General features: G+C 35.5%; 1 protein-coding gene across 5 annotated transcripts; it reads right to left on the bottom strand.

The window, feature by feature from the left end:
- Positions 1-237: 237 nt before the first annotated feature.
- Positions 238-27,086, bottom strand: LOC136025107 (ankyrin repeat and MYND domain-containing protein 2-like). 5 transcript variants are annotated; one of them, XM_065700837.1, is made up of 5 exons: positions 26,894-27,086; positions 13,387-13,683; positions 12,320-12,485; positions 9,089-9,228; positions 238-983 (listed from the first exon to the last, which is right to left on the bottom strand). In XM_065700837.1, the coding sequence occupies exons 2-5, from the start codon at positions 13,558-13,560 to the stop codon at positions 324-326; spliced, it is 1,140 nt and encodes a 379-aa protein (XP_065556909.1). In that variant the 5' UTR covers positions 13,561-13,683; positions 26,894-27,086; the 3' UTR covers positions 238-323. The 5 variants fall into 5 exon arrangements, with proteins under 5 accessions (XP_065556909.1, XP_065556910.1, XP_065556912.1 ...); XM_065700838.1 differs by having other exon boundaries at positions 26,834-26,904; XM_065700840.1 differs by lacking the exon at positions 26,894-27,086 and adding an exon at positions 26,697-26,806.

Consider the following 27,086-nt stretch of genomic DNA (forward strand, 5'->3'; position numbering starts at 1 on the left):
TTTCCCGAAAAATATCCTAAGTTTGAACTTATTCTATTTCGAACATTCAATGAATCAAGAAACTCCGTTGAGACTTCAATCTAGAAATGTTCATGTTTGAACCAGTCTTATTTTTAAGAATATGAGATTTGTCACCCCCCCCCCCTCCTTCAATAAAATTTTAATGACACCCGTAATTCCCTAAAGAGCTATTAAAGTGTAATAGGTTAAAAAAATAAAGCATAAAAATGCAAGTAATAAACAGGAAAATAATATAATACAAGACAATTGTGCAAGTACAAAAATAACATCAATAGCTGTGAAACTGTGACTTAGCTACACACTCAATTTTCTTTCACTTGCATTTGATTCACTCCATCTGCAAGCTCTTTTTCAGTTGTACGCCCAGTTTTCCTAAGAATTTCACATTCTTTTTTATGCACAAACCAATGAAGTTTCTGACACTGTTTACTGCAATACTGAACAGCTTTACACTTAATACATTTTTTATGAGTTTTGCTCATCTCACCACAAGTTGCACAATACATATCATCATAGAATCCTTTCTGACCGTTGACAACGCTATCAACAATCAAATAGCCTGGTGTACCACTGACTGTTGGCTTCTCAGATAAACTTGTAAGAAGTTGTCGAAATGTCATAGTTTCTTTGAACGGATAGAGTTTAACGGCTTCACGTATAACACCTTCTTGGTATTGGGATACACCATTCATCGATAATAAAAGGAGTCTTATAATATATTCCTCTGTAGATTGAAATTTCTCTTTTGCACTGGTCAAATCTGATGACTCTTCTTTTAGCAAGAGATTCAACATATGTGAAATATAATGGAATTTGAAAGCGAGGATTTCATTTGTTGTTTTACCTCGTTTCATCTCTTTTTCACTCATTAAAGTTAATACTTTAACTATACTAGAAAGGTGATTTTTCATTTGAGAATTTTTACTGACGAACTGGATTATCTTCACTGGATGCATATTAACCTATAAAAACGAAAAGACGGGTTAATAAACAATCACCTTAATTATCACAAGTTGACAAAAATTGACTTCTAGCAAGGAAGGATTCGAAAAGTTTTCTTGTGGGTCCTTCGAATCGATTCTATTTACAGGGAGAATTCCGTCGATCAAGTACACTTCTCCGTTTCACTTTAAAAGTTAAAGATTCCGTGAGAATACAGGGATGAGAATAAATGCCCATATTAACTTTGCTTCCCCTAGCGATTACTCCAATGAAGATGAAAACCCACAATTAGCCTCTCTTTTATCCATTAAATATATAAGTGGATATCAACCAATGATGCCCTTTAAAGGCATATAGTAACTCATAGTGAACTCAGAGGGCTCAGAGTGCTGTTTAGAGAGCCATTCCGGGAATCTAATTTCACGGACTAATATTACTTGTATGATTCAGATTTGAAAAATGTGCAACATGGAAACATTTGTAACAAGAAGTACCTTTACTTTGATATGGACTATCTGCATCTACACACATCATGCAGTTTATCAAAGCATGTTTTTTAAACTTTTTATCATTCTGATTAAATATGTACATATTAAACTTCGATCCGATGCTACGTGGAACCACAAGGGCACGAACGGCAGAGAGGATACCATCCAACCCATTTTGTCACTTAAAAAAAAAAAAAAAAAAAAATCTAAATAAATGACAGATGAACCCTCTTCCAAGTTGGCACGACCATACGTTCTATGTGATAAGATCAGCAAAAGAATAACACATGAAAGACCATTTCTTTATAATGAGGCAATGCTATATGTAGACTATAACAATTTATCTTACAATGATTGTCAAAATAGTTGTATCCTTCAGTATAACACAGTAAAATAAAAAAAAGAAATGGCAAAAATGAAGAGTCCGTTTAAATTAAAACAGACTACAGTCTTAATAGATATGCTGTAAGAAATGAAGTCCGTTGTTCTAGCATATTCAAACGATAAATCACTTGCAGTGATCAACAAATAAATTATTTTTATATCTGATTTATAAAAGTGTCTATTGCACTATTTCGAGTTCAAAGATTAGCGATAGGGCGATTAATTGGAACCGATAACATCAGAGATTCTCCTAGAACCGAGATAAACGTCAAAACTGAGACAACTCTCCCAGCTCTCCTAATTCCAAAAATTGTATCTTAGATTCCATTTACTATCCAAGTTCACTCATTAGTTGGATTTTCGGTAATTCTTGATAGGTCAATTTCTTACAATATTAATGGTTGTCTGCTTCTTCTTCTTTATGAATGAGGTCGAACCCGTTAAAATTATCCTCATTTTGTGAATCAGTGGACTTCTAAATTAAATAAAAATTAGGGGTAGGCTACAAACGTTTTTTAAAGTGTAAGTCCAAACTAACCATTAACGTTAGGATTGGAGACTGGTTTATAATTTGAACATACATAGGGAAATAAAAACTACGATAAAATTTAGAGGAAAATATAGAATTAAGGTATAAATATTTTTCCTGTTAAATAAATGAAAACCATCACTACCAAAAATGCCAAGGTGCTGAAGCAGGTAAGGTCACTTTTCAAAATAAATACCACAGTTTGAACAGGCATTTAAAGTGCGGTTTGATTATTTCCACCGACTCTGGCCCCAAACCGTTACTTCTAACGACTCCAAAGCCATAATTTCTAACGGCTTTTACCTATTTTGCAGTAAATTCTAACCGATTCCGACTGTACAGCCCTAGAGCTAGGCTTATTAAGAAGAGGAAGGAGGGTAAAACACTCGGAGGTCACCGAAATATCATGTGGTTTCTCACCTAGGTCCTTCTTTATTAGCTGGTGGTCCATGCTTTAGCTTCAACCCGCTGAAATTACCATAAACAGGAGGAAAAATAAATACAAATGTAGCACTGTTTGAGCAATAAGCCAGTTGAGGGGAGCACGGATTAGTGCTCCCCTCATGCCTTCTAAACGCTAAAGTCATTGTGGCGAAAATGGTCCACCAGCCTCGTAGTAATTTAATATTAGAGCACTCCTGTCTCGCCAATTTGTACCAGAGTAATTGCACCAAACTACCACTTTAAAAAACTGGACCGGCGAGTCTCAAATTCAAACTCAAGTCTCGTGATTTTTTTCTTTCGAGGGGAGTGGGTAATACACATATTGTTCTTACGATTAATTAGATTCTTCAAGAGGGAATCTTAGATTCTTAAAAGATTTTTTTTTATAGGTACGCAAATCTGGCTCTAGGTTTAGCCATTTGAAACGCATAGTACCTTGAATCGGTATATGGAAGCATAAGGTGTAAAATCTGGAAAGAAGTGCTTGATTTGATAGACTGAATTGCCCAGAGATTTTATTTATGTTAGTGTTGGTGAGTTAATTAAAATTTTAGGAGGCAATTACATAGTAGGGTAAATAACACTTTTTGGCCAAACTACATTGAATACACAATTACTTTCCATACGAACTAGCATTATGATTTAAGAAGAAAGCACTTGATCTAGGTGATCAAAGCTTTCATATACTATTAGGAGTTGGTATACGAATTAATTCCTTGAAGTTACGGTTATATAGCTAATCGATTTCTTAAAATACTAGTGAAAGTCCTTAACTGCTTCAGAGTTGCTACTTCTACTAGTGTGATTGGATTAATGCTAAATTTTAGGAGATAAATCCTTAATGGCCTCTCAACGTCCATCCAACTAATGAATATTAAATCAGATTACTCAAGCTAATAGAAATAACAACTGTGAAACAATTTCAAAAAAATTAAATGAGCTATGTAAATGAAATTCAAGAATCAACTCCTGAAAATTTATAATAGTTTTTTTTTTTACCTGGATCAAGTAGCCTACTTTCTTCATAAATGTTAACAAATTTTTTTCCAGAAATTGGCTGTCTACCCTATGTGGGTTCGTCTGGAAAATAATTACCTGCTCTATGTACGTTTGTCTGGAAAATGATTGCTTATTCTATGTGGGTTTACCAGGAAAGTGATCGTTTGTCTTACTATGTAATTACCTACAAAATTTGGAATTAACTTACTCAAACTGACATACATAGTACCCCAGAAGCAATTCAGCACTTCCTTCTAGGTATTCCATCTTCAAGTAACATATATCTACGTCTTCCTATTAAAAACACTGTATGCTCCTAATGGTTAAACTTAAAGCCAAAAGTAGTACAGCTCTAAAAACATGGGCTTTAATTCTAACTAAAAAGGAACCTCCTTTGAATGATATAAAAGGTGGCAGCCAAAGAAACAACAATCATGTCTTATTACCCCAGAATCAAAGTTCCATGACGCTCGCCGTTCAAATTTAACATTCGCCAATCCTGTTTCTAAACACGTGGTTCAAGTGCCATTTTTAGAATCGCGGGGCAAAAGAGTGAGATTCATGTGTTCCACGAATGAGACTGGTGGACCACTTTCGCTGCTTTGAGAGCGTTATTTGTGCTTTACTGAAAACGATGCATACTTCAAACAGACTTTTATTTTAAATTCTTGAAAAAAAAATCATTAGTTTAAGTAATAATAAAGTTTACAGGAAAAATACAAATACTTTCCCAGAATCAATATGTTCGTGACTTACAATCTAGTTTTAATATTTTCAAAGGACGCTTATTCTATTGCTAATTTTCATATTGATTCCATTTAGTTCAAAGCATAGAAAACTGAAATTTCAATAAAACGTTAAGCAGTAATTTTTGAAGCAATTAGTTCAGTTTACTGAAGCAATCTTTTTAATTTGCTGGCCATAAGCTGATTAGCCAATTGTTTTTTAATGCAATTAGAAGGAATGAACTTAAAAGGAAAAACAACTGGCGATTGCGCATTACATTAATGAAAATAAACTGATAGTTTAAAATATGCTGGCACATAAAAAAAATCTGCAAATTTGAGTGATTTCTTAATGTGAAAATGAGAGACAAGAAAACTTCAAAACATATACTGTCTTCAGTAAAGAGCATATAACACTAGGTTTTAAGGTCGTCGAGAGAGTCGCAGCGTTTATTTTTGAATTAAAATCAACTTGGTGGAAGTTATGAAAAACTTGAGAGCCATGGCTAATTGGAGTAAAGTCAAGAGAGATATTTTCAGCGAGAGGCACAGCTGACATAGCCTTTTTTCAGAATTGCATAAAAATGATGTCATTTCAACTTTTGTAAGCTTGTCTATCATCCATCCTAAGGCAGAACTGAGGTAGATAGACATGGAGTAAGGATAATTAATATACTCTATCAGTTCTCTGAGCCATTTGAAGGCAACTGGAGACCTCAAAAAGATTTATGATTGACCTTGTCCACAGGACTTGCAGGGAATTGGGCAACAGAGACTGTTCATATTATATGAGCTTTGCCTACTGGGAAAGCCCACTAGAATTGCGATGGAATGACCTCTTATTTGTGCTAAATGCTGATTGTTTTAAGTTCAACTTAATCATTCATTGTGTTGCGGAGCAACACTACTGCTTTCGTAGTTTTTTTTTTTTTTTTTTTTTTTTCACCGTGATCAGCGACCTGTAGCTCCGAAGTGGTAAGAGTTAAAAATTTGAGATTTTTCAGAGGGAAGGGAAACGTGAAACAGAGTAAAAAAGTTCCAGAGAAGTTCCTAAAATTTCTAACAGTTTTCCATAAAAAAAAATAAAACCGTTTTTTTCTTAGAAACTCTGCGTTCGATGTTTGGCGTCAAGTTAAGACGACCCTAGCTTCGGAAATAAACTTGTTAGAAATACAGTTATGCTGAACTCATGTAGAACTTTCATTTGTCTCTTCGAGAACCGGAGCACAAAATTCCGTAGCTCTTACAGATTTCCCGGAAATAATTCCGGAAAAGTCCATCTCGTTCCGATTTTTTTTTGGAATTTTCTCAAATTTTCGATTTTGATGTTTCTTATATTTTTATCGAGTAGTGCTATGAAAAGTATGCAAGAAGAAGTGAAGTGTTCTATATACCAAGTTGCTTCGTTCTCTAAGAAATAATTTCCGAAGTTTCGACGTTCTAGAGGTAACTTTTGTTCTGGACCAGCTAGAATTTTTTTTCCAACGCGGTTCGACAGGTCTCGATCTCCTAACAACTGGAGCTTACAATAGTTTCTCCGAAATAAAATTCCTTCTTTGGGTTTTTCTATTTGGAAGTTTTGTCATGCCCTCGGGGCAATTTAAATTTTTTGGTGAATTTGGTTTGTTTTATATTTTCCTAGTTTAGACCATCAAAAGTTAAGCAGAAAACTATAAGACGTTATTTCCGTATCTCTTTCAGATTTCCCGGAAATAATTCCCGAAATGTGCGTCTCGAAACATAATACTTCGAATTGGCGTCAAGTTAAGACGGCCCTAGTTTCGGAAGTAAACGTTTTAGAGATAAAATAATTATGAACTCATATAGAACTTTTATTGATGTTTTCGAGAACTGAAGCATGAAATTCCGTAGCTCTTACAGATTTCCCGGAAATAATTCCGGAAAAGTCAATCTCGTTCCGATTTTTTGAAATTTTCTTAAATTTTCGATTTTGATGTCTATTTTATTTTTATCGAGTAGTGCTATGAAAGTTATGCAAGAAGAAGGGAAGTGTTCTTTATACCAAGTTGCTTCGTTCTCTTAAAAATAATTTCCGAAGTTTCGACGTTCTAGAGGTAACTTCGGTTCTGGGCCAGCTAGAATTTTTTTTCCAACGCGGTTCGACAGATCTCGATCCCATAAGACTGGAACTTGCAATAGTTTTCCGGATATAAAATTCCTTCTGTAGGTTTTCTATTTAGAAGTGTTGTCATGTCCTCGGAGCAATTTAAAAATTTGAAATTTTTCTGAGAGACGGGAAACGTGAAATGGATTAAAAAGTTCCTCAGAAAGTGTGTAAAAATTCCTAATAGTTTTCCAGATAAAAAATAAAAACCGTTTTTTTATCGCGTATCATTTCCAATACACTCCAGAAGTACCAGTACGAGTTGTCGGATCTCAATCAAACTTCACAGAAAGTAAGTCTGACGGGCCTAGTTATCCTTTTGGAGTCCAAACTTGACCTTATCTCTGTGGGCGGAGGGGGGTCCAGTTATATGATATCGACATTAGTTGAACCGCGGTATTTTAGTTGTTACCGTTATAACTCTAATGAATTGAATTAAGTGTGATTTTTGATGTCATGGCCATATATGAAGCTTTTAGCCAGTAAATCGAGGTTCGGTGAAAACGGCAGAATAAACTTCTTATTGGAAAGACTCAAGAATAGTAAGCTGTTACTGAAATATTAGGAGTCCTTTTTACTACATACTCCTTCATTATGAATTTTTCACAGAAAAATAGCTTCTGATGTTTGTTGCCAAGTAGTTTGCAATTATGCTATGCGTAGATAGTTATACCGACAGATAAATTGGCGCTTGGCAACACGCAAGGTGCCTTGTTATTTTAGAATTCGAAATACGGTGACTCATGTACTGCGTCATTCTGAGTCACAGGAACCAATCAGCTTCTTCCTTTCGCAGGGATTTTCCAAATCACAAAATTGGTTCAAACAAGTTTGAAACGAAGCAATCTTAGTTGATTGTGAGACAGCTAGACAACTAGAAACGTTTAGATTATCTTTTGCAAAAACTGTGAAAACCTATCATCATAGAAAAGATGGGGCGCGTACGCCGAGATCATATAAAGAAAAAAGATGATATGTAGTGCAAACTGTGGTTTAATTTGTATCGTATTATTCTGTTGTACAGGACAAATTCTAAAAGTTAAATTTGATTTCTAGTTTCAATTATTTAAAGAAATTCTGGTTTATCTTGAAATTGTAATTATCCATCCTATAAATATTCAGAATTGTCAACTGTGTTATTGTGTTATTCTCGTTTATTTCTGGACCAGCTAAACATTTTACCAAACTCAGTTTAGTAGGAGCTCGAAATAAAACCATATCAAAGATGCTTCAAGATAACAATCAAAGCCGCATTAGAAAAATGTCCTCTGAAGGACATAATGGAGACTGTTGCTCCGCAACTGTGTCCCATAGGGCACAGTTGCACGTGTTGCTCCGCAACTGTGCCCTAAGGAACAGGGCACAGTTGCTGCAACACTTCCCGTTGCACAGGCAACGGAGGTCTAGTTTTAATTGTGATGTAGGAGCAACATTTTTTTTCCTCTAGTTTTTCTATGTCTCTACTTTCGATTAATTATAACTAGTAAAACTGGTAGAGGTCTTACCTCTACTGTTGTTATGGAAAGTGTGGGCCTCAGCCTGACCTGGTGAATATGATATAACATTTTGAAAAGCTGTTTATGATTCTTGAATGGGGCAAAAACGAGCGATTGTCCAGGTCTTTTTTTTAGGGCTTACAGTGTGTGACCTGAAGTGGTGTTTTCAATATGGGACTTCAATATGGTGTTTTCAATAGTGGCGCTTTCAATATGGGACAATATAACTATCAAAAGTCATTCCACCAAGCTACGGTTCTTCTTTCAAGCAATGTTTCTGCTTTCAAGTGAAAAGCTCCATTCTTGCATGCAAGCCAGCAAGCACCAGTTTCACATTGAATGATCTTCTTCGTCAGATGTTTACGAGGTTTATAAATGCCATAAGGCGTTCATTCAACTTTTCTTTTTCTCTCAATTTCTTGCAATGACTATTGGTTTACCATACTTGAATTCATTTGATATATACAAGCTTTAACTTCTTCTCTCACAGCTTCAAGTACAAGACACAAAACACAAAAATTGACACAAGAGCTATGTGATAAAAAAGGTCAAATTTGTTCCATCACAATACTTCAAGGATAAAAAGGCTTACTTAATCGTATCTGCATTTACGTAATAAATATTCGATTCAAATGTTTCGAAATCAATTAGGAAATAAAACGCTTAAAACTACTAACTACATTTGACTAAAATTTTCAGGAAGCCTTTAGCCAAACTTTAGTATAAATAGCGAGATTCAGAAGGCGCCAGCCTTCCATATAGTCCGGATAATTTCTGTCGATTTAAGTTTTAATATGGGGCTTTACTATCATTGGAAAAAGAATTTCAAGTTCTTTAATTGGAAATAGGGGTCGTTTCTCTGGTTTTTCTCATTCCTTTGAGAGCATAAAAAGTTTGAAAATCACTGACTTGGGTTAATAGAATGGCTTACTTACCAAATTGACTAGACTGTGAAGAGGGTTTAATAAACTGCGATCAAGCTTTGGTTCTGTTTCTTGTCCGTGGACTTGTGTGTAGTATTCAACATATGACTTGTCGACATAATTGTTTATAACTGCTACACACGAATGATTACCTAAAATTAATAACAGCATTTTATTTTAACCATTTTTATGGCACTTGGTATCAAGTGATATATAGCGATTAGAATTTCTATACGTCGGTCTATCTGTCTTTTGGTCCCGGTTTTGCTAGTTCAGGCACTTCCAGATAAGTTAGGACGATGAAAGTTGGCAGGCGTATCAGGGACCAGACCAGATTAAATTAGAAATAGTCGCTTCCCCGATTCGACCATCTGGGGGGGGGGGGGAGCGAGCGAACGAGATCGTTGAGAAGAATTTTATTTGCCGATAAAACAAATGATTGTTGTCCTTGAGTTTGGCTTGCTGGTCTAGTGGTATGATTCTCGCTTAGGGTGCGAAAGACGTCCGGTTCGAATCCTGGACCACCAATTTTTACATGAAGAAGATCCAAAATTAGATACGGGATCAATATAGCGATAGCTGAAAGTTGGAAGGCGTATCAGGGATAGGACCAGATTAAATGAGAAATAGTCGCTTCCCCGATTCGACCATCTTGGGGGGGGGGTTGAAGGACGGTTAATTCGGAAAAATTAGAAAAAATGAGGTATTTTTAACTTACGAACATGTGATTGGATCTTAATTAAACCTGATATTTGGAAGGACCTCGTGTCTCAGAGCTACTATTTTAAAATACCTACCAGATCCGGTAACACTGGGGGAAAAGGGGGAAACCGGAAATCTTGAAAAACACTTAGAGCGGAGAGATCGAGATGAAACTTGGTGGTAAGAATAAGCACAAGTCCTAGATACATGATTGACATAACCGGACCAGACCCGCTCTCTCTCGGGGAGTTGGGAGGACGGGATTTCCAGTGCTTTGGTGAGTTTGGTGCTTCTGGACGTGCTAGGACGGTGAAAATTGGTAGGCATGTCAGAGACCTACACAAATACACTTGATAATGGTCGTTTCCCCAATTCGACCATCGGGGGGCTGAAGGGAGGGTAAATTATGAAAACTGAGGTATGTTTGTCTCACGAATGGGTGATCGGATCTTAATGAAACTTGATATATAGACAGATATCATGTCTCAGATGCTCAGATCGGATCCGGGGACGTTGCAGGATGGATGGGGGAAACAGAAATCTTGGAAACCGGAAATCTTGGAAAACACTTAGAGTGGAGAGATCGGGATGAAACTTGATTGGAAGAATAAGCACAAGTTCTAGACACGTGATTGAAATAACCGGACAAGATCCGAACTCTTTGGGGGAGTTGGGGGGATTTCTAGTACTTTGGCGGGTTTGAGAATAAGCACAAGTTCTAGATGCGTGATTAACATAGCCGGACCGAATCCGATCTCTCGTCACAAGTGCCGTATGAGCTCTTAGCTCTTGCTTTATCATGATTTACGCATTTTCTATACTTGCTTTTACTGTATTACTTTCTTTTTGGCAATAAATGCAAGTCCGCCACTGTTTGCTCGTGAGAGAAGCCTTGAAAATAAAACCGAACGTTATTTTTTGGTTTCATTAAGGTTGTTAATTGATCCAATTCACTCTAGTAGCGACGACCCTTGTAGCAAATATACGCCAGAAACTAAGTGTTGGCGGCTTTGTTCTGTGATGAGTCTTCAATAGTAGAAGTAGCATTAAAATAACGGAAGTTTTTTACACAACCATTTCAGGTGGACTTGGATTGGAATTACAAATAGTGCCTTTTCGAGAAAACAATAAAAGTAAAATGTGTCTCAAGAAAGGCTAATGGATAATTGATGTAAGCCAGACACAACCTAACAGTTCATAAAGATATGAATAAGCAAATGCCCCTATATCTTAATCAATGTGAAAATGACTGAAAATCTGTGAATGGAATTAAAAACGTGATTACGGTGATAGATTTCAGACCTTCAAAACACTAAATACCATGGTTATGCTGACGTCTGAAGAAAAATTGGCGTCATCATTAACAAAATTCATCATGGAACTGGAAAACATAACAGTTTTTTGGCTTTTTTTTATTATTATTATTAGGAGATTATTGGAGTTTTCAAGGTAACTTCTAGTTCCATTTTATAGTACGAAATATTTTTTTTATATTACTCCTTACTTGCTTCGTATTTGTTCTCAACTGTATGTTTTATTTGAAAGCAATAGCTAAATTGTGTAAGCTTGGAGCTCTAGATTTTGGTTAGATCATTTGAAACAGGAGTCTCTTTAAACATTATTAGTATTTTTTGTAACATCTACCATGACTTCCTTCCTTGAGCTTCTAAAAGAAGACTATCAAATGCATTGCAAATTATCCTCTGACGACCTTACTCAGTCAGAATGCTGTTTTGTAAGCATTATTAATATATTACCTGTGTCACTCACCAATTCAATGTTTTTCATGCTTCCAAGCTTCCTCACTGGCTTTAGCCAGTTCATAAATCATTTTAGTGCATCATTTGAGCAGTTTACCTTGGTATTATTTCTATTAGTGCTTGCATAACTTTAAAATTTGGCCACCTTTCAAACAATCTAAATCTTACGCTGATTCAACATAGTAATCTGACATCTGTTGACGACTTCAAAAGTCCATAAAATTTTAAAACGTCACATGTGCAAATCCATTTTTTTTTAATGACAGTTTATAATCTTTCCCCTCTCTTTTCAAGGGCATAGTATATTGCCAATACCACGTTGTTTCATACCGACGAGGCTTTTTGTGTTCCACGTTTTGTATATTTTTGCTAATAAACACTTCAACAATGCGTTCAAAGGTTTAGGGTATACACATCAACCTGGAACCATATGTATGCTTTCTTTTTATGGTGCCATTGATATTTCTCATATTGTAATGATCGGTTTTTCACCAGTAAATTTCAAATTTGGCATCACCCCCCCCCCCCTGAATAATATTTAAGTTTAAAGTACGGGGAGATTCATAAACTTGCTAGAAGATAGTTGTTTATTAAGTTATAGCAGCTGAAAAGGCAAGCTAAATATAGTTGCAACATATTTTCCAACTTATAAAATATTTCTCTTATAATAGTCTCATCCATTGGCTCTGCAGTAGTATTTCAATCACTGACTAACTTTATCACAAAAATAAGCCTTCTTAATTTTTATTAAATGTTCCACGACCTCCTGAAAATAGCTTACCAATAAAAGCGGCCATCTGAGCTGGAGTTCTATTGACAGTATTCAGAGAATCTGGCTTGGAGCCAGCTTCAAGAAGCAAAGCACATACTTCAGGATTTCCAGAGAGGGCTGCAAAATGTAAAGTTGAATAGCTGCTGTCATGATGGCCACCATTTGGGTCTGCGCCCTAGAATAGATATGCAAACAAATATGAAATGTAATACGAAAAGAACGAAAATACAAGACCAAAGACTAGATATATATATAATGCGCCATGATAAATTCCAATTAGAGATGATTTGGGCCAGTTCCAGAGGTATTAAGGATCAATTAAGGTTGCCGCCAAGCAGAAAAAGTATCTAGGTTATTTTGAGCATCAAAAAGTGTCAATTAGTAATGAGATTTTTTACATATAATTAATCGTAGGTTGCCTCTACAATGTGAAACCTTAAGATGGCTAGTAATAGAAAATTTTCCATGAGAGGAGGAGGACAGAAATATATAGAAAAAAAAACATTCTTAGGATTTCGCAAATTTCCCTAGAGGAATATAAGTGACAAATCTTGGAGTAGGGTGGGGAAATCCTCCCAATCCCTACCTGTGTACAGGCATGGGGCAGAGGATAGTTTCCCCTGGGATATTTTACTAAAAACATTGCTGAATGTGTGAATATGTGGCATTTATTCTTATAACATTCTTTTCTATACACCCACCATATTAACATCCCCATCATTGGGTACCTTAACATTTGGTTGAAACATATAAACAACTCATGATACAACTGTTTATACTGATATAAATTATGCACTCAAAGGGTTTGTTTACCTTCAACAACTCATTGAGCATCTTGGACCAGTCTTGAAGATTTGGTTTATACCCCGAAAAATTATTTGCACATTCCAATCAAAAATATACCAAAGAAGTACAAGCAATAACGACAGAAAAAAAAATGTGAGATACCATAAGTTTGAATAATAACTTCCTAATTTATCTATTTAATTTTAACAATGAAAATCATAAATTGAAAGTTATAGTCCACCTTGGGAAGAGAATAAAAATAAATATCATTTATGACAAAACAACCTTACCATGTCTAAAAGCAGCTTGCATAATTCTAAACTTCCTTTAAATGCTGCAGTTTGCAGAAGTGTTGTTCCATGTTCATCTTCAAGGTCAACATCTTGGATTCCGCTTAAAAAACCTTTCACTTTGGTAACATCCCCTGATTGAATAGCTTGGAATATTTCATTTTTAAGATCCATTCATGTGCCTGTTCAATATAGCCTGAATGATGGAGCTTCTGTCACTAGTTACAGATTGTGATTTTTTGTTTCTTGAGTGTTCCTATCAGTATTTCTTCCAGTATTGTCACTACTTAAATTTGACTGAAAGAACAAAGAAAGAAATTTTAGTAGAAGGTTTACTGGAGCCCCTAAACCAGTCAGTTTATTCATATGATACTAAAAAGAAAACTTCACTTACAAGCAATAAGCTTTTATTCGACCCAAGAAGCTTGGCTTGTTGAGGCCTGCACAATGCAATAAAAAAAAAAACGTCATAAATACAATACTCTAACTTGAACAATATACAAAAAAAAAATGGGAAACAGAGAATACGCATTAGAGCACAGTAAAAAAAAAACGCTAATAAAATAAAAACAAGGGAAGGCTACAGAAACAGAGAAAGTAGATAAAACAAAGAAGACCAAGTCAGCATTGGGTCATAAAAAAAATCGAGGACGAGAAGTATAAAAGTTAAGGGAATTACTGAACATAGTTTTAAGAAATATGAGAGAGAGATATATTAAGACAGAGTTCCGAAGAGAAATTGACTAAAGTGTAGTGGAGTTTTGTGCAGCCATTGATGACCATTTAGGTATGGTAAATTGTCATAAAGAATAAACTAGCAATGAGGAGTTGTTGAGGAACGAGTAGAGGGTAACCAGAGGCTGGATGCATGGTAGTGGAGTTCCTTACAATTCTGAGTAAAATTCAATTTATGTTTCCTTTAGAAAGTATATGCTTGAGAGGTGATAGGACTCTATCTGTGTAGAAGTCAGCTAAAAGATAAAACCTAGGAAGAAAAAATGTTGCTTTATCTGCTCTGTTCTGCGAAGACTGAAAAGAGCACAAAAGATTTGTTGGTAATTACCCATACCAAACAACAAATATAAAAGATGTGGAAACACAAAGCACAATATAGGAAAAGTACTATATCAGGTAAAAGGTATGAATTTAGGCTATTCAACTTAGCTGACTGCCTAAGGAAAAGGGAACAAATGGAAATTTTATGGGTTAAATATTTAAAATAAACCACTGGACTTTTTGGCTGTTTAGTATCATACCACACCAAAAATTAACTCAGTTCAACAGTTAGTAGGTTTTGATGCAGGAGGCTGAGTATACCTCATTTTCCAGTTATGAAAAAAGTACTATCATCAGTAAGAATGACCAGGTTCATATCTGAGTCAAGCCAATCAAAACAGTCATTAATATAAATTGCAAACAGGAGTGGACCAAGTATGGTACCAATCCTTGTGGAACATCTTTATGCCAACAGACACTTTTTTTTCTTTTTTTTTTTTTTAGAGAATTCCATTTAAATCATGGGGACCTGCAGACAACTATCAGATAGATTAGACCATATATTAGCAAGTTCCTTTAAATCACCAGGAAATAGAAATAATAACTAATTTGTTAGGGGAATACCTTTATTGCTTTGTTAAGTGAGGCAGCTACAAAAGGCAGGGTTGTGAAGAACTGGTTAGAATTGGGAGTATGTTCCCTTTCTTTATGGATTCTTTATGAAAGATTCATACGCAATACTAAATCCACTCTTAAGCAAATTACAGTCAAAACCATCAAGGAAAACATATTGAAAGGGGCTATCCTCTCCTCAACACCGGTTCTTTACACTAAACTTTGACTCTTTCTCACTACTCTACTTTTTAAAACAACAACAAAAACTTTAGCATAAAGAACAGGGCGTTGAGGAAGGGACAGCCCCTTTCATATACAGAATAATTCCTGCTCGTTTTAAGTTTTAATGTTGCTCCTCACTTCCAATTATTTTTTTTTAATTCGTTTTCAAAATCAATGTTTCAGCTAGTCCAATGAAATCAAATGGGCTATTATTAAAAGCCTAAAGGTAAGAAATTTGGGATTTCTATTTGTCCTGAATTCTGTGTATATTTAGGCAGAAAACATTAAAACCACTTTAAATTGTTAGAGATGGCAAAACAGTCTTGCAAAGGTCAGGGAAACCAAAGCATTTACAACACGGATTGATTACAACACGGACTGAAAACAACAAAAATAACAAACGAACACTTTTTCAGAACAAAAGAGTCTGTATCATCCATCAATGGTAATCGAATAATTGTTGCATTTACAAAAAGAACCAAAACATGCATGGTTGGACAGAGGAACATGAGGTATCAACAAAACTTTTGTGCTAAATCTTTTTATTTTGCCTGTTAGTAGCTTATATGGAACATCACCATTTCGGGACAACACATATCTTAGTCCCAACTTTAATTTATTGTAGGACAACAATTCCAAACGTGGCCTTGTTAACATTCTAAATATCACTACACCACACACCTTTAAGCCTTTTCTATTGTCGTAACAGAAGTTGACAAGTGTGTGGGTTAATAAAGTCTATTACAATAGGTCTTGGTCTTGAGACCTGTCTTGGGACTGGCAAAAACCCTTCCAATTCTCTTAGTTGATACTAAGTTAGAATGTATGAGTTAATCCCTGGAAATTCCTCCCCATACAAGGAGGGTGTATTTTGAATCTATATTTTTAGGGGTCCCTCCTCTTTTACTCTAAATACTTCAGACTGGTTTTAGCACCAATGATTTTCTGTCCAAGTTGATCATTCAACATGGAGAGGTCGTCCAGAACAGGTTCTATATCTTTCTGAAGATATTTAATATATTATCTAGGTTTGACATAGCTGACTCTAAGGCAGAGACACATGTACTGTGATGTCTCAAATATTTGTTGACAAGACAATCAATTTCAATGCTAAGGCCTATGTATACATCTTGTTTAATGGAATTAAGTTGAATAAGTTCTGTTTGTGGCTGAAGACCCTGCTCTTCTCTCATTATCTTGAATGTTTCATCAATATGAAACAAGATCTGGGATGCTACTCTTTTGCAAAGAAAATATTTAAACCTAGCTGTCTTATCGTTCAATTTTAAGGACTCAGTTAGTATCTTCTGTTTGTTATTACTTGATTTGGTTTAGATGGTTAAAACTAACTTTAAGGTTTAAAAAATTATTTGAATCACTATCAATTTGCCTGAGTTTTAAAAAGTGCGCTATAAAGATTCCTCCCTTGTTGCATTCAAAAATGGTGGATTGTGTTGAAAAAAAAAAAGATAGAGAAAGTGGAGACTCTAAAGAAGTTAGCCAATCACTAAAGAAACTTGGATTAAATTAGACATACCTATAAAAGAAAAATTAATGAATCTATTATGACAAGAATAAAGTAAGAGTTTTGTAGTTATTGTAGCTATCTTAGACCAGGAATGGTCTAACAAGAAGCGTTTTTCTTTGATAATTTATTTTTCATTCCCATCTTGACAGAAAGATTTACCGCAGGAACCAAAACATATTAATCTAGAATAAAGAATATTAAGCCAACTGGTAAACAGTTTGCATAGTAAAAATGACAAAAATTCTAAACTTTCATTTCATGCTACTAATAAATTAGAATCACTGACTCAACCAAGATTCTTTTTAGGATTATTCAAGTAACATCAACTTAGTCAAAGGAAAATCAACTTAGTCAATTGAAATCGTAACAGAAAATGCAATGTTCACAATCTGGATTGTAAATCAAGAATCCTAATTGTCACAAAAAAGGTCATATGGAAAAATATTACTGAAACCAAGAGTAAAAAACAAGTAGACTCAAACACAATTAAGACACATTTTTTATAACATTCTAAATGAGGAACTTTTTACTGACTTGACAGTGGTTGACTAAAGTGATAGAAACTTTAAGGAATATTTATAAGGCTTAAACTATTCCCCTTGAAGATATGTTGGAGCAGCTAAACCCAGCCCATTTCTTCTCCAAAAGGCACTAGCCTATAATGAAACTTGGAAAAACTTTGTATTAAAAAAGGGAAACTTTCAGGAATAGACACAAGGTCCAAGAAGTGTCTTAAGCTTCTTAACCTTGCTTAATCCAGAAATAAAAAAAAAAGCTTCTCTGAGGGAAGAAAAGAACTAAATTGAAAGTTGAAATAAAAAAAAAATGTTATTTTTCTAGTTTTTCTAAAGTGTTTTATTAAACAAATAGTAATAGATAGCATGTACTATCAACTTGAAGTTTGGTTAGACCCAGTTCATTTTCGTGCACTTAATTGGATAAAGTTGGGGCCAAATTAGTCCCCAAAGCTGCATTGAAATAAAATTTGGCAGAAGCAGATACAATTATTGTCAGCAGCAGTATACCACATAAAACTGATCAACAGCAAGGTGTTTTTGAATGGCATTTGTTCAAATTTTGATTTCTATTTTTTCACTTGTTTATTTCAAGCTTTGAAAACTAAAATTCAAGTCAATTCTTTAGGAACTTCTTCTAAGCAAGAGTTCATGGGGTACACAATTCCTTTCCAGCTTCATCACCACAACCAAACCTTGGACAATATAAGGGTGAGACATAAACTTTAACTTTTCCCAAACATTTTTTTAAGCCAAATGATCAACAGTAAAACATTAAACTGCCTGAAAATTTAGTTTATCTAACAGAATAGAAAATTTACAATATAAAACTTAGATTACAATAAATTCACACTATATCCAGTTCAAGAAACCTCAAGGGGATCTTGTAATGATCAAGATAAGCAATTTATATAACCCAGACACCTACAAGAAAAAAGCAATATGTAAAGGCAAGCATAGCAAATGCAGCAATATAGAAGAAAGCACAAGCAAGCATTCATAATTAATTACTATACTATAAGTCATTACATCTTCCTTCTTTTCATCGAGACAACATGATTCCTGGAATTACCAATACTGCACCATACCATCCAATAATAAGGTATCACTGAATTGGCACATAGCAGGAGAGGGCGCTGAGCTCACGTCTCTACTGTGTACTCTTAGGTTACTCACTGCTTAAACAATGCACAGGTTAATTCCACTTATTATTTACAGGTTCAGTCTCTTAGGCTGTTTGATCATTCTTCCAGAACAGGTTCTTGTGACAACTTTGGGGTAAGAATCTACTTCATGCGGCTGAACTACGGATTCTAGTGGCGTCAACTGTGTATTTGAACCTTCTAGCAGCACCAGACAATTCGGCGATCACCAGCACTGACTTACGGGTGATGGGTTTTGGGTTGGAGGCGGTTGGCTATTGTTTGGGGTTACAAATGGGGTTGAAGCCATTACAGTGTGACCACCGACCTCCTGTGTCTTGGAGGTGTTTCCTTGGCGGCTTGAGAGATGTACTCTATTTCGTCTGATGAGGGATCCATCCTCTGGCTCGACTATGTAAGATCGAGGAGACACAGATTGGGCAATTATTCTTGCTGTGCTTCACTTCCCACCTGGTGTCTTCTGCACATAAACTGATTGTCCCGGTTCTACTGATGGTAACAGCCTAGACGCCGTGTCGTAGTGATCCTTCTGTTTTTTTTGAAGAAGCATACGTTTCTCCATGAACTTCCGTGTGCTAACCACTTTCTTTTTTTAAATGGCCAGAGGTACATGGTAGAAGGGACTTCAGTTGACGACCCATTAAAAGTTGAGATGGCGAGGCTAACTCATTCACAGGAGTGTTTCTGTATTCAAGCAGACCTAAATATGGGTATTCATTATTTTCTGACGCCTTAGTCATGAGATTCTTTGCTGTTCTAACTGTTCTTTCCACAAGACCATTGAACTGGGGATATATTGGGCTTGATATTTTGTGAATGAATCCCCATGTCTTTGCCTATGATTGATCATAGGCTTTTGGTTTGACGTCATATTTCTGGAACAAGTTTGACAACTCCGGACATATCCGTCAATGTCTGCATTTAGGCCTGGCCAGTAGACTAGCATTCTAGCTCGTTGTTGGTTTTGTTTTTCTGCTCCAAGATGTGCAGCATGGAGCTGCTTCAAGATGTCTGGCCGCAATGCCTTTGGTATTACCAGTCTCTCACCTTTGAATATGATTCCTTCATTAGTTGACACTTCATGTTGGATGTTCTAGAATAGACGTGCCTCTGAATGGCATGTCTTTTTGCACTTTGGCCAACCTTCGTGGATGGTTTTCAACAGGATACTCAGTTGACTGTCTTTGGCAGATTCTTCCTGAATTCGTGCAATTTTCTCATCGCTTATAGGTAAATATCTATAAATCTGATGTACATAAACATATATCTCTGTCTCTAGTTTCTTGTCAATATCTGGGAGATGCAGATGGGAGAGAACACTGGCAGCTGGTATTTCTGAACCTGGTTGGAACTGCAGCTGATAATCGTATGGTTGAAGCTGTAACATTAGCCTTTGTACCCTCGTGGGAGGGGCCTTATGGATAGGGTTAGAAACAATCGTGTCAAGAGGGCGGTGGTCTGTGATTACATCACGCGCCTTCTGTACAAGTAGTGATGGAAGTGCTTGAATCCATATACTATGGCATACAACTACTTTTCAAGTTGAGAATACTTCTGCTCAGTTTTGCTGAGTGCGCGGGATGCATAGGCCACTACCTCTCAATCAGAACAGAGATGTGCTCCCAAGCCATGACTGGAAGCATCAACCTTCAATTCCACATTTAGGCTTTTGTAGTTGAAGAAGGAGACGCTTGTTACCATAGATTCTTTAAGTTCTATCAGAGTGTTGTCATTTTCTTGGCTCCACAAGAATATGAGTATGTCTTGAAGGCTTTTGTTTCTGGTAGAAAGGTCTGGTATATATTTCGCTAGGTGTTTCAGCATTCTCAGAAGCGTAAGTAGCTCTTCACAAAACTGAAGTCTTGGCATTTCTTTGATTGCTCTTAGTTTTTCTGGGTTTGGCTTCATGCCATCTTTACCAATTATATTACCAAAATAGCATATACTACTTGCGCTGAAACTGCATTTGTCTTTGTTGAATTTCATGCCTTTCTTCAGTGCTCTTTCCATAACCACTTTCAATCTTCTGTCATGTTCCTCTTGACACTCGCATTTGATCCATACACAAGAATATCGTCAATAATGATGGCTATGCCTTCCAGCCCTTCAAAGGCTTCTTCCATACAACGCTGGAGTTCATCTTGCACTGGAAGTTCACCAGAGGGCATTCTCAGGAAACGATAGCACCCTTATACCCTTATATTGTGCTGAATGTTGTCATCTCAGATGCGGTTTTGGAGAGGACTAATGACCAATAGCCCGACCTGGCATCCATTTTGCTGAAAATGGTTGCACCATGCAGCTTAGCTGTGACATCTTCTAGAATAGGTATGGGGTAGTTAGGGCGCTTTATGTATTTGCTGAGGTTTACTGGATGTATGCATAATCTAATGGATCCATTTTTCTTTTCAATCATGAAAACAGAGTTGACCCATTCAGTTGGTTCTGTGACCTTTTTTATGACCCCATCTCTTTCCATTCTGGAAAGCTCTTTCTGAAGTTAGTCCTTCAATGACTCTGGTACCCTTCTACCTGGGTGGACAGTAGGTACAGACCCAACTTTTGGATGGATATTGCGTTCGCCCTCAAGCCTTCCAATACCTTCAAAGACACTTTTGTACTCATCAACTATGCTAGTTTGTTCAGAGTTAATATTTAGTACCAGTTTGATGAGGTTCAAGTCTATGCTGGATTGATACCCACAATAGGAGTAGAAGCTGAATCAACCACATAGAACTTGTGAAAACCTTTAGGATGCTGTTTGTGGCTACAGGCAAGGTGCAAGTGCAAATGACAGGGATTCGGGCTCCATAGTAACTGGTCAATTGTTGGTTTGTTGGCAAGAGATTTGGCTTTGGGGCAAGCTTGTTGAAGACGCTCTTGGGAATTACATTGGCTTGGGCTTCTGTGTCAATTTTAAAGCTGACTAACATTTGTTTGTTCAACTTTAATGGAACAAGGGCTTCATCTTTGCCACTATCTGTCTTGATGGCATATAAGAAGACTGTATCTTCATCATCCATTCCTGCTTCAACTGAGTCCGTTTTTTCATTAATGGTACTTACATTCTTGTTACTATGAAAGACTTGCAGATTTTCCCTTTTACTGGGCATGAAGGATTTGCTAAATATTGACCACCACAAAAATAGCATTCTCTACTCTTGGGGTTATTTGTAGAAGATTTCGGAGTTTGGCTATTGTTCCGGTTTGTACCCCATGTGATAGCATCCACTTCTTGCTTAATGGGCATTGCTTTACCCTCACAAAATGATTTTAACTGAGCCTGGGTTGTTTCGTGGGTTCTACATCTAGACACTGCACTCTCTAAGGTTAATGAGTCCCCTTCTGCAAACAGCTTCTCTCAAATGGCTTGATTTCTGATTCTGCACACAATCCAGTCCCGTATCATTTGATCTTGTTCTGTGTAAAGACATGGTTTGGCTAATGTTTTTAATTCTGTAATGTATATTCAGTACTTTAAAATATTTAAAAAGGGGGTCAACTTTATTGGCTTCAGTCTTTTCCAATTCGAATGTGTTGAAGATCTCCTTGCCTTTTTCTCCCACCCAGATAAGGAGGTATGCCCACTGAGATTTTTCAGTCTTATCCGCCAGTGGTCCAATAAGCTTCAGCTTTGCAAGCTGTTTGAATTGGTTCCTCACATCTGCAAGGGATATGGCATCCCAATTGATGGATGGCTGCGGACTTCCATTGTGATGCTAATAGATTTTAATGCCAAAATCCCACTTCTGACACCATCTAATGATCAAGATAAGCAATTTATTTAACCCAGGCACCTACAAGAAAAAAGCAATATGTAAAGGCAAGCATAGCACATGCAGCAATATACAAGAAAGCACAAGCAAGCACTCATAATTAATTACTATACTATAAATCATTACAGATTTGATGTATATATCATACTCCATGTCTGAATTTCCTGGTCTTGCAACCTACACTCCACTTCTTTGGCCAGTCTATACCTATTTTGTAGATCCCTGAGGTCTCTTCCCTTCATTACAATGCCCAGAAAAAAAGAAAAAAAAAATAATGCTTATGTCCACTTTGCCAGAATTTTTTAACAAGGTTTTTTGGACTACATCAAAAATTGGTCCTAGAGACCATACAAGATGAATAAATTCAAAACATTTTGAGTAGAATCCAAAATTTTTCCATGTGCCATTGAATAGTGGATTTTGCCTTATATTTTCCTCTAAGTAATCTCACAAAATAATTTGGCACAAAAAAATTCTGGCAGTGCAATGGCTTGTCAAAGCCTTTGCAGCAGCACCACACTTAAATGTTTTCTGCAGCATGCTGCTAGTTCTCAGTGCACCTTTGGGGACTATACCAAATGCAATTTGTAAAATGAATGACAAGCAAAAAACTGGCCTACTGAGCACTCAGTAGGTTCACCATATCTAAGTGAGCTGTTTTAAGCTTATTTCAGAGTTGTGCTTATCTTGAGACATAGGCAACATTGTGCCTCTGGTTCAGCACTTTCCAAATTTGCTATCCAACACTGAGGTAAAACATGACAAAGTATAGAATTCAACTGAAAATCAGTGGTGCAAGCTTTTGGAATATTATGATGATCGTAGGAAAGAAATATTTAGAGGGTCCATAAGTTCTTTTGTCACATATAAAAAAAAAAATCACCATAAAACAAAGAAACAATGATCACCCATGCACAAGAGTTTTTAAAAATTCTAAAATACAATATTTACAGTAAAATGTAGAATATACAGTATTTATCATTTATAAAAGGACTTCAGTTTTCTCCACCCCAACCCTCCCCACCACTGATGTGCAAACATTTGGCCCAAATTATACATTTCCCAAGCATTTTCCATGTGCCACTCTCCTTTCAACTTGATATTTTCAAATTATAAATATTACCTATCATATTACAAATTTTCAATAGCCCCAACTGTGCATTGATACCAAACAATGTTTAAACAGCTGCCTGATTTTATGCTTAATTAGTAAGCTTTACCACACTTAAGCTCAAATGCAGAATTGAAATTTTCAAAGCTGAAAACCAGAAAACCAAGTAAGAAACAGCCTGCTAACTAAAACAATACAGGATTGAATGTAGACTACTGAAAGCAGCATAAACAGCCCTTTTTGTGGAATGTGTCAAAAAACTACTCTTGGTGTATAAAAATTGAACAATTTCCACTAAAAGAAGCAGAAAATACCAAAGGTACCAGGACAATATTAAATTAGGCAACTAATGCTGTGTTCCAGATTGGCTAAAAATTGTTATAAGCCTAGAATTGTATGTTGAGAAGGAAACATAGTAAAAATACAATTTTATCTTCATAATATGCAGAACAATTATAATTAACACATTCTGACTGCAATTCTACTGAACTTTGCCCCTCCCTGCTGATGTGAAAATATGTAGCTCAAATTATATATTTCCCATGTGTTTCTCTATTTTTTTATTGTGTCACAGTTGATTCAATTTTTGGGTAAACAGGTTGAAACAAGAGTGGTGCAAGGCAAAATGTAAGGGAAATATATAAATTGGGCTATAGGTTGTACTTACACATTAGCATAACTATGTATGTATATATATATATATATATATATATATATATATATATATATATATATATATATATATATATATATATATATATATATATATACCTCTGTTAGCATCACCCTCATTATAACCAGTTTACCCATAAATTGATTTAACAGTGACACATTTGAGAATGCAAAAACATATGGGAAATATATAACATAGGCTATATATTTGGGTAAGGTTAGAAATGTTAGGTTATACTAGGGGTAAATATTGGATAATTCACATTAACAACCTACAAATAAAATGAACATACTGCTTGACCCCCTTTTTGGTAATTGTTTAGTATTGTCATAAGCTGTCTAAACTGGAAACTATGCTGCAAAGCAGCATAGTTTCTATACTGCTATGCTGATCCTCATCCTCAACAGGAAAAACTAAAAATGCACAAATTGGGCAGGGTTTTGAAGCCAGGGGAAAACTTGGGTTCATACAATATGAATGAATTTATATTTTAAATACTAATTTCAGTTATCACTGGTAATTCCTGTATAGTAGGAAGTCAATGTGAATATCCAAAATCTTTCACTATTCAAATCATTCACTTTCACCTTAAGTTAACTTAAATTACAGCTTAGAGTGATTTTCCATCCTTGTGATGCTCCAGTGATGAAAAAAATTGTCTGGTGTAGGTTGTGATTGTTGATCTAGACTCTTGTGGAGGACTCTGCAGCTTCCAAATTGTAAAAGAAGTCTTGGCAGAGCCATTCCTTATCAAGGTGAGACTTGAGTGTGTTGGCTGAGGTTGTAGAGACTGTTTCTTCAGACAATTGATTCTGCAGATTGATGACTCTTTGGCTGAAGAAATGACTTCTATGTCTACTTGTTGAATGCTGCATGGGGAGCTTAATTGAATGTCCTCTAGTACCAGCATTCACTTTCAAGTTTAAAATAGTCAGCTGTTTGAACAAAACAAAAATCCAATCTTGTTGTTTATATATAAAGTAAAGTAAAAACACATATAAAGTAAAGCAAATTAGTCCATGAGCCCTGCAGGCACCAGGACATGACCTACTTTTTGCTGATTGGTTAAGCCTTGTTTGTTATCTCTATGATGTTTTATCATAGCAACCCTATTTTTGCTAGAAATTGCAGGTAGTCAAGGGAAGAATCTGTTGTGTCAAAAGTTTGAAGGCATGATATTTTAGTTTTTTGAGTTTTTTTTATTTATTTTTTTTTAATTATTGTATATAGCTGGACTCTGATGATTGCATGTTGTTTTTATGTCATTCTTCATTCATATTGTCTAACCCTAGTATTTCCCTTGGCTTTAAAACCCTCCTCACTTTACCCATTTTTAGTCTTGTTGGAGAGGGATTTTAAAAAGCTTAGAAATGGGTGCACTTCTCTAATAATGACAAAGAAACAATATATGGTCAATGTTGGTATTACCTGAACAATAGTTTTGGGTCATGAAACTATTGTTAATAGATGCATTTTGACTTTTGGAACATCTTTTCTCTCTTGCAAAACTACTGCAAACACACCATTATGTGTAGGGGTACATAAATTGTACCCCTCACTCTCAAAAAGGAAAATAGGACAACATTCATTTTACAGCAGGGTGTGGAAGCCATGGAATGACCTTCCACCTAAAACATTTCTAACAGATGACATAAACAGATTCAAAATAAGACTAGCAGAAACAAATTTTCAAAGTAAATCATTTTTAAATAATTTATAGTATTATTTGTCAGTGTTTGTTGTAGTTGTTATTTTCATTGATTTGTATGTGTGTATTATGTTGTCAGTATTGTCATAACTTCTATTTATTATGTTTATTGTGACAAGCTTGAAAGCTTGCCGTATTTGGTATTAATAAATAAATAAATAAATTATGGATTTATTCCAGCCTAAATATTCTTGTATTTATAGGCCTACATATAGAATTGCAATCATTTCTGTTTTTGTTCATTGGATATTTGAAATTGCAAATCTGTAATAGTTCAGAAACAAATTTGGGCTATATATTTGCACATTAGAGGGGTGAGGGTAAAGCATAGTATATATTAAATAGGTAAACTAACCATTGCTGTATTTAATATATGCTATGATTTACCCCCCCCCCCCAATGTGCAAATATATAATAGCTCCATAATGGTGAGTTTGTGGTAGTTTTGCAAGAGAGAAAAGATGTTCCAAAAGTCAAAATGCATCTATTAATAATAGTTTCATGAACCTAAACAATTGTTCAGGTAATATCAACATTGACCCAATATACATTCATCAGAATCTTGCTATATGCAGCAGTACATATTTTAGACAGCTTGTGATGAAACTAAGCAATTATCCCTTTTTATTCTCTTTCTGAATATAATAGCTGTTTTTGGTGCAAAATCAATTTTAACTGGTTAAGTTAGGTTAAAAAATGGTTAAATTTAAATTTCTGGTAGAAGCAATTATAATATTCATAAAGAGCATAAAAAAGGCATCAAGTGGTATATTCACTTTATACAAAAGCCAGTTAAACTATTTGCTATAAATTTACCACCTGACCTTTCTTACATTACACAATATACAGTCTATATTACACATTTCTTAGGCATTTATTGGTTCTCCAATTTGTTGACAGATTCAAATTTATGACTAGATGCATCTTAACAAGATGATGCTAAGAGAAAAAGGCATTATTTTTGAGGGTATGTAAAAGACTATATTGCACCAAAAATGAATACCATATTTGGAGAAAGCTTCAAAAAGGCACTGAGTGATAGACTATGTTCACTTTATTAGTAAGTCATTTATGTTATAGTTTTCCCTTCTATGGTGGTCAAGCCACTACACTAGTTCCTCTAGAAATCCATAAATTTACCATGTTTTGCTTTTTACACCTTTTCTAATTTCTATCTTATGAGCAAAACTGACACATTACCTTTTTCCCCGTTAAAAACTAGTACATCAATCTCTCCTTCATCCTTAATTGGATCACAGCAAGACGTAAAACTGTGAGTCAACTGTCACTTTACTTTTTTTACTTTTTAACTAGTCAACTGTACTTTTTGTCATGCTTCTTGTAGTGGCCCAGCTGTAAATTATTTTGGCTGGTTCTAATAAAGGTCAGTTAC

This window comes from Artemia franciscana, chromosome 3 (assembly GCF_032884065.1).
Source record: "Artemia franciscana chromosome 3, ASM3288406v1, whole genome shotgun sequence".
Lineage (NCBI taxonomy): Eukaryota > Metazoa > Arthropoda > Branchiopoda > Anostraca > Artemiidae > Artemia > Artemia franciscana.

What these genes read in the sequence shown, in the direction of transcription:
- LOC136025107 (XM_065700837.1), bottom strand. Translation starts at nt 13,560, where the DNA reads ATGGATCTTAAAAATGAAATATTCCAAGCTATTCAATCAGGGGATGTT. An exon ending in TCAGATGGCCGCTTTTATTG is followed by an intron (nt 9,229 to 12,319) that starts GTAAGCTATTTT and finishes TATTAATTTTAG; the next exon opens with GTAATCATTCGTGTGTAGCA. An exon ending in TTCACAGTCTAGTCAATTTG is followed by an intron (nt 984 to 9,088) that starts GTAAGTAAGCCA and finishes TCGTTTTTATAG; the next exon opens with GTTAATATGCATCCAGTGAA.